Source organism: Bison bison, unplaced genomic scaffold, assembly GCF_000754665.1.
Source record: "Bison bison bison isolate TAMUID 2011002044 unplaced genomic scaffold, Bison_UMD1.0 scf7180017860782, whole genome shotgun sequence".
Taxonomy (NCBI): Eukaryota; Metazoa; Chordata; class Mammalia; order Artiodactyla; family Bovidae; genus Bison; species Bison bison.
Genome location: NW_011491354.1, coordinates 12,321 through 25,955, shown reverse-complemented (window position 1 = coordinate 25,955; position 13,635 = coordinate 12,321). Strand labels below are relative to the sequence as shown.

At 42.0% G+C, this 13,635-nt stretch overlaps 1 protein-coding gene across 1 annotated transcript in view; it reads left to right on the top strand.

Moving 5' to 3' along the window:
• The window catches only part of LOC104982874 (zinc finger protein 420-like), a 12,625-nt gene extending 5,398 nt beyond the window's left edge, over positions 1 to 7,227 (top strand). The window contains 1 exon segment of the mRNA XM_010832312.1: positions 5,756 to 7,227. Coding sequence (XP_010830614.1) covers positions 5,756 to 7,227 — 1,472 coding nt within the window.
• The last annotated feature ends 6,408 nt before the right edge of the window (positions 7,228 to 13,635 follow it).

The window sequence follows — 13,635 nt, the reverse complement described above, 5'->3', positions numbered from 1 at the left end:
ATCTGAGGTTATTGATACTTCTCCCAGCAATCTTGATTCCAGCTTGTGTTTCTTCCAGCCCAGCGTTTCTCATGATGTACTCTGCATAGAAGTTGAATAAGCAGGGTGACAGTATACAGACTTGAAGTACTCCTTTTCCTATTTGGAACCATTCTATTGTTCCATGTCCAGTTCTAACTATTGCTTCCTGACCTGCATATAGGTTTCTCAAGAGGCAGATCAGGTGTTCTGGTATTCCCATCTCTTTCAGAATTTTCCACAGTTTATTGTGATCCACACAGGTCAAAGGCTTTGGCATAGTCAATAAAGCAGAAATAGATTTTTTTATGGAGCTCTCTTGCTTTTTCGATGATCTAGTAGATGTTGGCAATTTGATCTCTGATTCCTCTGCCTTTCCTAAAACCAGGTTGAACATCTGGAAGTTCACGGTTCACATATTGCTGAAGCCTGGCTTGGAGAATTTTGAGATTACTTTACTAGCGTGTGAGATGAGTGCAACTGTGTGGTAGTTTGAGCATTCTTTGGCATTGCCTTTCTTTGGGATTAGAATGAAAACTGACCTTTTCCAGTCCTGTGGCCACTGCTGAGTTTTCCAAATGTGCTGGCATATTGAGTGCAGCACTTTCACAGCATCATCTTTCAGGATTTGAAAGAGCTCCACTGGAATTCCATCACCTCCACTAGCTTTGTTCATAGTGATGCTTTCTAAGGCCCAGTTCACTTCACATTCCAGGATGTCTGGCTCTAGGTCAGTGATCACACCATCGTGATTATCTGGGTCGTGAAGATCTTTTTTGTACAGTTCTTCTGTGTATTCTTGGCACCTCTTCTTAATATCTTCTGCTTCTGTTAGGTCCATACTATTTCTATCCTGTATCGAGCCCATCTTTGCATGAAATGTTCCCTTAGTATCTCTAATTTTCTTGAAGAGATCTCTAGTCTTTCCCATTCTGTTGTTTTTCTCTATTTCTTTGCATTGATCGCTGAGGAAGGCTTTCTTATCTCTCCTTGCTATTCTTTGGAACTCAGCATTCAGATGCTTATATCTTTCCTTTTCTCCTTTGCTTTTCACTTCTCTTCTTTTCACAGCTATTTGTAAGGTCTCCTCAGACAGCCATTTTGCTTTTTTCATTTCTTTTCCATGGGGATGGTCTTGATCCCTGTCTCCTGTACAATGTCATGAACCTCATTCCATAGTTCATCAGGCACTCTATCTATCAGGTCTAGGCCCTTAAATCTATTTCTCACTTCCACTGTATAATCATAAGGGATTAGATTTAGGTCATACCTGAATGGTCTAGTGGTTTTCCCTACTTTCTTCAATTTAAGTCTGAATTTGGCAATAAGGAGTTCATGATCAGAGCCACAGCCAGCTCCCTGTCTTATTTTTGCTGACTGTATAGAGCTTCTCCATCTTTGGCTGTAAAGAATATAATCAATCTGATTTCGATGTTGACCATCTGGTGATGTCCATGTGTAGAGTCTTCTCTTGTGTTGTTGGAAGAGGGTGTTTGCTGTGAAGCCTTTGCCCTGCTTCATTCCGTATTCCAAGGCCAAATTTGCCTGTTACTCCAGGTGTTTTTTGACTTCCCACTTTTGCATTCTAGTCCCCTATAATGAAAAGGACATCTTTTTTGGGTGTTAGTTCTAAAAAGTCTTGTAGGTCTTCATAGAACCGTTTAACTTCAGCTTCTTCAGTGTTACTGGTTGGGGCATAGACTTGGATTACTGTGATATTGAATGGCTTGCCTTCGAAACAAATAGATCATTCTGTCGTTTTTGAGATTACATCCAAGTACTGCATTTTGGACTCTTTTGTTGACCATCATGGCTACTCCATTTCTTCTGAGGGATTCCTGCCCACCATAGTAGATAAAATGGTCATCTGAGTTAAATTCACCCATTCCAGTCCATTTTAGTTAGCTGATTCCTAGAATGTCAATGTTCACTCTTGCCATCTCTTGTTTGACCACTTCCAATTTGCCTTGATTCGTGGACCTGACATTCCAGGTTCCTATGCAATATCGCTGTTTACAGCATCGGACCTTGCTTCTATCACCATTCACATCCACAGCTGGGTCTTCTTTTTGCTTTGGCTCCATCCCTTCATTCTTTCTGGAGTTATTTCTCCACTGATCTCCAGTAGCATATTGGGCACCTACTGACCTGGGGAGTTCCTCTTTCAGTATCCTATCATTTTGCCTTTTCATACTGTTCATGGGGTTCTCAAGGCAAGAATACTGAAGTGGTTTGCCATTCCCTTCTCCAGTGGACCACTTTCTGTTCAGACCTCTCCACCATGACCCACCCATCTTGGGTGGCCTCACCTAGCATAGCTTAGTTTCATTGAGTTAGACAAGGATGTGGTCCTAGTGTGATTAGATTGACTAGTTTTCTGTGAGTATGGTTTCAGTGTGTCTGCCCTCTGATGCCCTCTTGCAACACCTACCTTCTTACTTGGGTTTCTCTTACCTTGGACATGGGCTATCTCTTCACGGCTGCTCCAGCAAAGCGCAGCCACTGCTCCTTACCTTGGATGAGGGGTATCTCCTCACCACCGCCCCTCTTGACCTTGAACGTGGAGTAGCTCCTCTCCGCCCTTCTGCACCCATGCAGCCACCGCTCCTTGGACCTCAGTCATGTGCAAGTCTTTGCAACCCCATGGACTGTAGGTCAAGAGTCTCCTCTGTCCTTGGGATTCTCCAGGCAAGAATACTGGAATAGGTTGCCATTTCCTTCATGTCATCACTTTCTGATTAAATCTGCATCAATATCATTTATTTTTAGATTGAAACATCTAATAAAACATGCTCAAATAAAAACACATGTGGTAAGAAGTGGCCTAAAGAATTAAAGGATTCTAGTATGTCTGAAAATGTTCTGTGTTTCCATTTAATATGACTTAAAGCAAAACTAATCATTAGATTGCCTGTCTCCTCTTCATTTAGTGGTTCTTGTAGCTTTCAATCTTGCTCCTTCCTCTAAACCATACTTCTTTGTCCTCTCATTTTGTCATATTTTCTGTGCTTGTGGTTTCCGTTCTGCAGGCTGAAGGATCTTAGTTGCTCTTGCTCTGGTGTGTGTCCCCTGGGGGTGAGGCTGGTCCAGAGACTTGTGCCCTTATCCCCTTGAAGGGGATTTTGTTTGATGTTATTGTGACCCAAGCCTGCGCTGGATATCGAGGGGAGCTTCCCCTTTGCTCTGTGGCCGTCACTGCCCTGTCTATGGTGGGGTCTGCTCCCTGGTTGGTGGAACAGAGCCCCCAGATCTGTTTCTGTGATTGTGATCTGTGGTCGAGGCAGGTGGGATTGGAGCACACCCACTGGGAGAGAAGCCACTGAGGATTGCTCCTCTGGGGATGTTCACCTCGGGGTGTGCCCTGTGTGTCACCTTCATGCCTTGTGCGAGCTCTCATGTGACCCTGGTTGGCACTGCCCTTGGCCCCACCTTAACCATGGGCATGATGGGACATGGCCCTGGTGTCTCTCAGATGTTGTTTTCACCAGGTCACCAGCATAGATCCCCTGAACTCAGGTCCCAGAATTGCATTCATCATGGAGCTGGACCCACTGTGGTGCAGTAGAGGCAGCTCAGACTCCGGCCTGGCCCTGCCCTCTTGTGTATCTGTACAAAGGCTACAGCTGCTAAAGCTACACCTGCCATGACTGGGGGAGCCCTGGTTGTCCATTCAGATGCTCTATAGGGGTGAAGTTACAAAGCCAGTTGTGGGTATAAAAGCATGGTTTGTGTAGCTGATACAAGAGATTTCAGCTTTTTTTCCTTATTCGGGTTCAGCTGTGCTTTCCCTCCACCTGTACAATTGGCCCACCCACACGTAGCTAAGTTCCTAAGGCTGTTCCTAAGGCTGTCCCAGAGCACAGGAGTCTATGATATGTGGAGGAAATACATGGTAGAAGATAGTGGATGGAGGCTCAGTAGAGTCCACCTCAGTAGGAGCCCTTCCTAGTGCCTGGTGAGCAGGGGCCAGCACAGAGGGAGAGAGACTGCAATGGGCTTCTTCTTTGGCATCACTCACCAATGGCACTCTGCGCTATGGTGGTTCAGGCTTCCTCCACATGCATTCCCATGTGTAGACCTACTCCCTCCCTCCCATCTCCTCAGGATGTCTCCTCACAGCCCACAGCAGTCCTCTGCCTGGGTCTGCTCTTCAAACCCCACATTCCAGCACCCAGCCCTTGTCTGCAGCAGTGGACACCCTCTCAGGCTGGGTGGGCAGGGCTGGGGTCAGTACCCTGTGTAGAGGTCTCACTCTGTCCTGCTACCTCTGACTCTTGCCGTGTTCTTTTCCCATAGAAAATGAAGCTTCCCTTCTGTCCCAGCTGGGCTCTCCCCCTCAGTGAGGAGCTTCCCCAGGTGTGGAGACCTCTCCTCTCTTCTGATCCCCCGAGAGTTGGAGGTCCCATCCCACTTCTTTCCTGTTCCTTTCCCTTGTTTTCTCTTGTCCTACCTGGCAAAGCAGAAATTGTTCTTGTTCCCATTCTTGTTCTTTTAGATTTCCAAGGGCCTCTGCTAGTGTTCAGCTGCGATCTGTGCATTTTGTTCCATTTCTGATGTATTTTTGATGTGATTGTGGAGAGATGAACTCCATGTCTGCCTAGTCTTCTGGCACCTTGATCCTTCCATCTCTATTTTATTTTTATTCTATCCTATGTTGTTGGTGGTGTTCTATCTTATTTATTTTTTTATTTTTTTAATTTCTAAACAAGTGAAGGGTTCACCAATTTTCTCTAAATCTTTAAGGATGTTCACTGAGAATAGTAGGTAAAATTACTTATTACTTGGTATCTTTCAGCTATGTCTCCACAAGATACCCAAAATTTGATGCCAAAAAATCCAGGGTTAGAAGATTTATCCTCAAAAGCAAACCTACAAATATATGAAAGATTTCACCTCAGAAACTTAAATTTAATGAAAAACGGGGAATATATGAGGGCATATGAAGGACAGAGAGGATGTTTATATGCACATAAAGAAATTGAGACAGTTACACATAATTCGAACATTACTGCAAAAACATATGAGCAACATGAGTCAAACTGGGAAAAACACCAATTTCAGTCTTCAACATCTGCCAAGAAGTATAAGATTTTAAGAAAAGATTTACGTCATTTTTTGAAACATACATGTTCTCTGAAGGGAAACGTGGAAAATTTGGAAGATAATCTAGTCTCTACTGCAAATACTTGTTCAAAAAATTCGCAATATAGTCTTAGATTAAACAAACATTCAAGCGTGTCTGAACACCAGAAATTTAACAATGAGGGGGAAAACCCACAATATAATCAATTTGAGGGATCCGTGAGCAGGGGGTCATTATTCTTCCCCCAAAAGATATTTTTTCTCCATTCCAAGATGTATCATGTTGATAATAATGGAAGAGATATAACCCAACCATCATTGTTCAATACATATCATGATATGGTTAATACGGAACAACTTTCCATGTGTAATAAAATGAGTCAGGCCTTAAGTGAGTGCTCCAGCCCCAATAATTACCAGAGTATTTATGATGGAGTAAGAGGGTATTCAGGCAATGAAACTGGGTGTAAAGTTGAACGAGACTCAAACCTTATGAAATATCAGGAAACTGAATCTTCACAGAAGGATTCTAAAAGTAATAAATGTAGAAATACCTTTTATCAGATATCAGGTCTTCCTCTATGTAAGAGTACTCATACTGGAATGAAGACTTATAACTGTAGTGAATATGGTAAAAATTCTAATCTGTCTTCAGAACTTATTCAAAAGCAGACTATTCAGAATCCACAGAAAGAAAACAAGTGTAGGATATGTGGGAAAGTCTTTAGTAAGTCATCCAATCTAAGTAAACATTGGAAAATCCATACAGGAAGGAAACCTTTCAAATGTACAGATTGTAGCAAAGCGTTTAACTGTCGTTCACGTCTTACTCAACATCAGCGAATTCACACTGGAGAGAAACCTTATAAATGTATAGAATGTGGCAAAGCCTTTATTTACAATTCAAGTCTTATTCAACATCAGCGAATTCATACTGGAGAGAAACCTTATAAATGTACAGAATGTAGCAAAGCGTTTATCCGTCACTCATTTCTTACTCAGCATCAGCGAATGCATACTGCAGAGAAACCTTATAAATGTACGGAATGTGGCAAAGCCTTTAATCGCAACTCAACACTTTCTCAGCATCAGCGAATTCATACTGGAGAAAAACCTTATAAATGTAAAGATTGTGGCAAAGCTTTTATCCGATGTTCATATCTTACTGAACATCAGCGAATTCATACTGGAGAAAAACCTTATAAATGTAAAGACTGTGACAAAGCCTTTATCCGTTGCTCACGTCTTACTGAACATCAGCGAATTCACACTAGGGAGAGACCTAATCATTTTACAGAATGTGGCCAAACCTTTATTCGGAGTTCAACTTTAACTGAACATCATCGAATCCATGCTGGGGAGAGACGATACAAATGTAAAGAATGTGGCAAAACCTTTATTACAAGTTCATATCTTACTAAACATCAGCAAATCCATACTGGGGAGAGACCATATAAATGTACAGAATGTGGCAAAGCCTTTAATCGGAACTCAAATCTTACTCAACATCAGCGAATTCATACTGGAGAGAAACCTTATAAATGTACAGAATGTGGCAAAGCCTTTAATCAGAACTCAAGTCTTACTCAACATCAGCGAATGCATACTGGAGAGAAACCTTATAAATGTAAAGAATGTGGCAAAGCCTTTAATCACAACTCAATTCTTACTCAACATCATCGAATTCATACTGGGGAGAGACCTTATCATTGTACAGAATGTGGCCAAACCTTTATTCGAAGTTCAACTTTAACTGCACATCATCGAATCCATACTGGGGAGAAACCATACAAATGTACAGAATGTGGCAAAGCCTTTTATACGAATTCAGATCTTTCTAAACATCACCGAATTCATATGGGGGACAAACGTTATAAATGTACAGAATGTGACAAGGCCTTTATTAACAGTTCTAGTCTTACTAAACATCAGCAAATCCATCCTGGGGAGAGACCATATAAATGTACAGAATGTGGCAAAGCCTTTAATCAGAACTCAATTCTTACTACACATTTGTAAGTCCATACTGGAGAGAAACCTTATAAATGTACACAATGTGGCAAAGCCTTTAGTCATAATGGTCATCTCACTAAACATCTGAAAACACACACTGGAGAGAAACCCTAGTAATGGAACAAGTGATGCCCCCTAAACATGCATCAGAAAACACAAGAGTTTATACAAGAAACCTGTGGAAATGATGTCACAAATATGTAGAAAGGTATTTAATAAAAAATCAAAATTAAATAAATATCAGAGACTACATACTAGAAAGCTTTTCATCAATCCTCTTTTCTGAAGTTTCTATGAAGAAGAATTACGGTAGAGAGCAATCCATAGTTAAAACACATAGAAAATGGATATATTAGCGTGTATCATGAGTTGAAGGTTGATGATTCAAAAGTTACAATTATTAGCAATGTATCCTTGTTTATAATCACATGATTTGGATTATTTGAAAACCAAAATGAATGTAATTCAATGCTCAAATAATGCATAATGTTTTTCATTTCTAGTGTGAATGAAAACATAGGTTTTTGATGGTTTATGCTTCAAAAATTAGCCTTTTTATATTGTGTTGAAACCATTTCTATCTATTCTCCATTAGAAGATGAAGGATACTGTAATGTAAAATGGACAATGACCATCTAAATGGGGGTGTTTGTCATTGATGTGAAATATCCCTGGAGTTGCCATGATGTAAGTGATCATGGAATCTTTCCATGTATTAAAGTAAGACAGAAGGTGGTTCTAAATTTTCAATAGTTATATCACTTGATTTGTAAGCAGAACACAATGACAGTTCACTGCAATATTGATATATGTTTATAATATCAACACAAGTCATGAATATTACTTGACAATGTTAGGACAGCTTCTGTGATAACCTAGAAATGTATTAGAAACCCTTCCTGGAAAAGGCATGTAACTAGTGTATATCATGTTTACTAAGTGTTTCCTAGGCTTTGTTTTGTAAGCAGTAAAAATCACAATCTTTATATCATTATATGAGAAAATGAACATCTTTCTTTGTACTTCTCATCTGTATGTAATTTGTAAAAGGTTTTATTTCAACTATGTGTGAAATTAATACATGGTTATTAATAAAAGTGAATGGTTTTTAGGGTTTCAGTTGATTGTAATGAATGAAGTGTTTAATCTACCACCACCATTAACCTCTGCCACCTTATTTAAGGTTGTAGTGAAGAGACCATGAAGTATTTGGTAGCACAGAGAGATGGCATATGTGGAAATTAGTTTACTTGCTGGCTTTAAACCTTTCGTACCTTCATATAGTTTCCATCATTTCTATGTTGTATCTCCTCTCCCATTTTGTAGCTACTCAGACACTGTGATGATTCTAAAAGGATTATACAGAGTATTGTTGTATACAATACGGAGCTTTGTTGACAGTTTCCCTGAGCTGCTCCTTGATTTTGCTGCCTCAGCATCTGACTGGGGAGCAGGCAGCCTGCAGGTCCTTGAACTCACACCAGCCAGTCCTGTGAGCACCTGCACTAGAAGGCCACCTTCCTCAAGATCAGCAGTTTTACTAAACCTCAGGTTCTACTTCACAGGCCCCCTTCAGTGACACCCTGACAAAGCTCACCAGAATCCTGCTTATCTTGGTTTGAAGGGAGAAATCCACACTCAGCCTGGGGAACCCAGAGCACTTCACCCAGGGTCATGTATAAAGGCTGAACCCCAAGTACTTTCTCTGCCTGATTCTAGCTTTGACCTCTCTCAGAAATTCCCCCTTAAATCCTCCCCTACAGAGAGGTCTCAGGTGTGGTGAGTGTGAGGACTTGACCTCAGGGCTCCTGAATGTGGGTTTGGGGGAAGAAACATCAGAAAAAACAGGGAACTTGCTAAAGACTCATTTCATGGCCCCACTGTAGACCTGCAGAGTCATATCCTCTTAGAGTGGGGACCTGAACTCCAGGGATTTCTATTCACTGAAATGGTTCAGAAAGAATCTTTAGCCAAGTGGTTTCCATCAGGATCCTGTGGCCAATGGTAAGCCACCAGTGCCCTCCCCACAGAGTTCTCTCTTGGTCCTGTGGAGCATCAGTGTGCTTTGTAGGAAGTGCTCCAGGGGATTCTAAGGGGAGGCCCGGGTTCAGGGTGTGGCTTCTGGTCAATTTGTGAGAGCTGAGGCCTGGCTTCAGTCCAAGGAGAGGCCGCAGGGTTGATCTAGCTGGATTTGGACCAGGGAAGTCAGTCAGCTCATGTCATCTGTGTGAGCAGAGGTTTAGGAGCTCTCTGATAAAAGAACAATCAAGAAATAAGTTCACAGGCTGGTCTCCAAGTAGGACGTGATTGCTCCTGAATCTCTCCTGAGACAGAGGACAGGAAAGGTCAGTCTTCTCAGCTTTTCAAGGTCCTTCTGTCTGTAGGTGCAATGGTTGCAGGTTAAAGAGCTGTGTTGATGCTCTCAACGGTATTTTCTCAAAACTCAGATGTGCATTTGCAGCATAACATCCCCAGAGATGATGCAGAGCAGGAGGAAGAAGAGGAGGAAATGGCAGCTTCTCAGGTAAATATCCTGTCCCGGGTCTGGGGCTGTGTCTGCTTTTCCTCCTGAAATGCCCAAATGAGAATCTGCAAGCCTTTAGCTCTCTGCTCCTAATTTTTCTGCCTGGGGTGTTTGTTATCATCTTATTTTCTTCCTTTTCTTCTTATAATAGTGAAGACCTGCCCTTTAGACTACTTCTTGTGTCCCAGAGCCTTTGCTCCATTGTCTGTATCCTGACTTTCTGTGGAGCATGATGAATTCTTAACATGAATTAGTGACTTTCAACTGTTGAAAATACTCTGTGACAGCCAACAAGGGGAGTCATTCCTATCCTAACTCCTAATTGGTATATAGTTTTGTGTTGGGATTTTAGGGAAGTTGGGAAATGCAGTGATGACTTAACATTTGGATGCAATTCGAATCCTTAGAACAGAGTTCAGTTCAGTCGCTCAGTCGTGTCTGACTCTTTGCAACCCCATGGACTGCAGCACACCAGGCCTCCCTGTCCATCACCAACTCCCAGAGTTTACTCACGCTCATGTCCATTGAGTGGGTGATGCCATCCAACCATCTCATCCTCTGTTGTCCCCTTCTCCTGCCTTCAATCTTTCCCAGCATCAGGATCTTTTCTGATGAGTTAGTTCTTCACATCAGGTGGCCAAAATATTGAAGCTTCAGCTTCAGCATCATTACTTCCAATGTATATTCAGGACTGATTTCCTTTAGGATGGACCGGTTGAATCTCCTTGCTGTCCAAGGGACTCTCAAGAGTCTTCTCCAACACCACAGTTCAAAAGCATCAGTTCTTCAGCACTCAGCTTTCTTTATAGTCCAACTCTCACATCCATACATGAGTACTGGAAAACCATAGCTTTGACTAGATGGACCTTTGTTGGCAAAGTAGTGTCTGTGCTTTTTAACAAGCTGTCTAGGTTGGTCATAACTTTTCTTCCAAGGAGCAAGCCTCTTTTAATTTCATGGCTGCAGTCACCATCTGCTGTGATTTCGGAGCCCCCCAAAATTAAGTTTGTCACTGTTTCTGCACCGAGCCCCACAGTGGGCCCTGAGTCCATCTTTAAGGTCCTCTTGGCACAGCAAGAGTCCCTTGGACAGCAAGCCTTACTCCTCTGTCCACTAGGTATACCAAGGAAGAAGATCAAAGGGCTCTCAACGAGGGAGGAATAAGAGAAAAGGAGGGCTGGTGGAAACTCACAGACCAACGACTCTTTGTCTCCAGCAATATAGAAATCCAGCTGGCACAACAACATCAGGAGAAAACTTGTTTAGGAAAAACTGCTGGAGAGCTTACTGAGCTGCTACTATTTTGTTTCTAAGCTCCCAGCCCTGTGTGTTCAGATCAGTCCTAGCTGTGTGACTTGTGCTCAGAACAACGCCAGCCAAGGACCAAGACCCAACCCAGAGGTACTGACAGTTGGGACACTACCCTTTGAAGATCTAGAAGTGGACTTTACTGAAGTCAAGCCCTACAGGGGCTATAAGTATTTCCTTGTGGTAGTGTACACCTACTCGGGATGGGCTGAAGCCTACCCCATGTGCACTGAACAGGTACGAGAACTGGCCAAGGCCCTGTGAAGAGACATTATCCAGAGATATGGGCTGCCTCTCTGCATAAGGTCTGACAATGGGTCAGCTTTGTGTCTCAAATAATCCAAACTTTATCCTGGACACTGGGACTAAAATGGAAGCTTCACACTGCTTACAGGCCACAGAGCTCAGGGAAAGTTGAATGTATGAATTGTACCCTTAGGACTACATTAGCTAAACTCTGTCAGGAGACCAGTTATCTTGGGTTGACATGTTACCCCCAAGGCTTACTCCAAGCCTGATGCACCCTGAGTCCTCAGGCTATTCTCCCTTTTAGATCTTATATGGGAGAAAACCCCCAGTGATAGGAAAACTCAAGGGAAACCCCCAACAATTAGCTGAACTGGAGATGTCCCGACACCTCCAGATCCAGGGAAAAGTCTTCCATCATATCACCTGAGAAACCTTAGAAAGGACATCCATTCCTTTGGGTAATTGGGTTCATCCCAATCAGCCAGCAGATGAGGTATGGGTTAAAGATTGGGAAAAAGAACCATGTTAGCCAGTTGGGACAGGCCCTCACACGGTTGTCCTGGCAACCCCTACTGCTCTTAAAGTTACAGGCGTCATCCCTTGGATTCACCACACTAGAGTCAAGAAGGCAGTGGCTTCCTGTAATGAGGACACCTGAAAAACAGTTAGTGACCCCGGAAATCCCATCAAGGTCTGGTTCCATAAACAATGGCCCTCACCCACAAAAGACGCTGAGCTCTGCTCTAGTCACTCCAGAAACTTGAGAATTCTTCAGCCTTGCTCCAGCCACACTCTGGCAGCTGGCTGGTCAAAGCACGGTGGAAGCTTGATGATCTGGCTATCAAGATATCAATGGATTTTTATTGTCAACCCTGGCCTCTATCCCTGATTGGTATTATTGCTGTGCTCTTCACTACAAGACTAGCATCAGTCGCACCCCAGGACTGGGATTTGGGTCAGAAGCTGCAGTTAGCTGTCTGGTATCTCACTATACTGGGAAGCCTCATTCTAATTAGATGTTTCTTATGATCAATTCTCCCTACTCTCTAAATCGCTCACAGTATACCTGACACCTCCCCACTTCATGAATCTAGGAAGATGGTATGAAAGAATTTATTTGCAGGGCAGCAATGGAGAAACAGACATAGAGAATACACTTATGGACGTGGGGAAAGGGGAGGAGAGGGTGAGATGTATAGAGAGAGTAACATGGAAACTTACATTACCACATGTAAAATAGGTAGCCGGTGAGAATTTGCTGAATGTCTCAGGAAACTCAAATAGGGGCTCTGTACCAACTTACAGGGATGCAGTGGGGGAGGGAGATGGGAGGAATGTTCAAGAGGGAGGGGATATATGTATACCTATGGCTGATTCATGTTGAGGTTTGACAGAAGAAAATTCTGTAACTCAATTACCCTTCAATTAAAAAATAAAAATTTAAAATATTAAAAAAAATTTTTTTGACAAATTTTGTTTTTCAAATGCATTCTAAGCTTTTTACTTGCTTGGTGACAGAAATACTAATTGGTTTTTTGACAGGAATTGAATAAACATCTACCAGTCACGGAAGACTATAACCTAAACTGTGATACTTAGAAAGAACAATGTGTGGTAAACTGACGGGACATAAAAATAAACACGACTAATTCCAAATCCTAAACTGATCTGTTAGTTAATGTGACATTAAAAGTATTAAGTGGAAGTCAAGGTTTCTGAAACATTAATATATCACATTTAAAGAAAATGACATATCGAAAAAGTGATTTTTACTTTGTAAAATACAGTTATACAACTATAAATTTTGAGAATATTTTCAAATCAGAGAATAGGACACACTATGCTTTTATGCCTGATAGCCTCCATCTGAAACCCATTTCTGAAGTTTCTTTTGGAAAATGGTCTGACCCAAATCAGATGTTTTCAATAGGAAACAATGTCTCTGTTAAGCACTTTATAAATTCCACAGTTAGAGAAGGTATTTCTACCACTTCCTGGTAGCTCAGATGGTAGAGAACCTGCCTACAATACAGGAGACCAGGGTTTGATCCCTTGGTCGGAAAGATCCTCTGGAGAAGGAAATGGCTACCCACTCTACTATTCTTGCCTGGAGACTTTCATGGATAGATGAGCCTGGCTGGCTACAGTCCATGGCACTGCAAAGAGTCAGACACGACTGATGGACTAAGCACACAATTGTCAACTGTATACACTGTTTCTATAAAAGATCATTCCTATAGATTTATTTTTATTAATCATGGAGGTGCTCTTGGCACACATATAGTAACCCTAGAAATGTATGATTTCTGTAAGGTACTCTATGATTCCACATATATCTCTGCAATTCCTATCATTAGTTACATTAAACATCAGGTTTCATATCGCTTGGATTCTACAATAACAACCACTGTCACAAAAATTATACTGTGATTTCCTTGGTG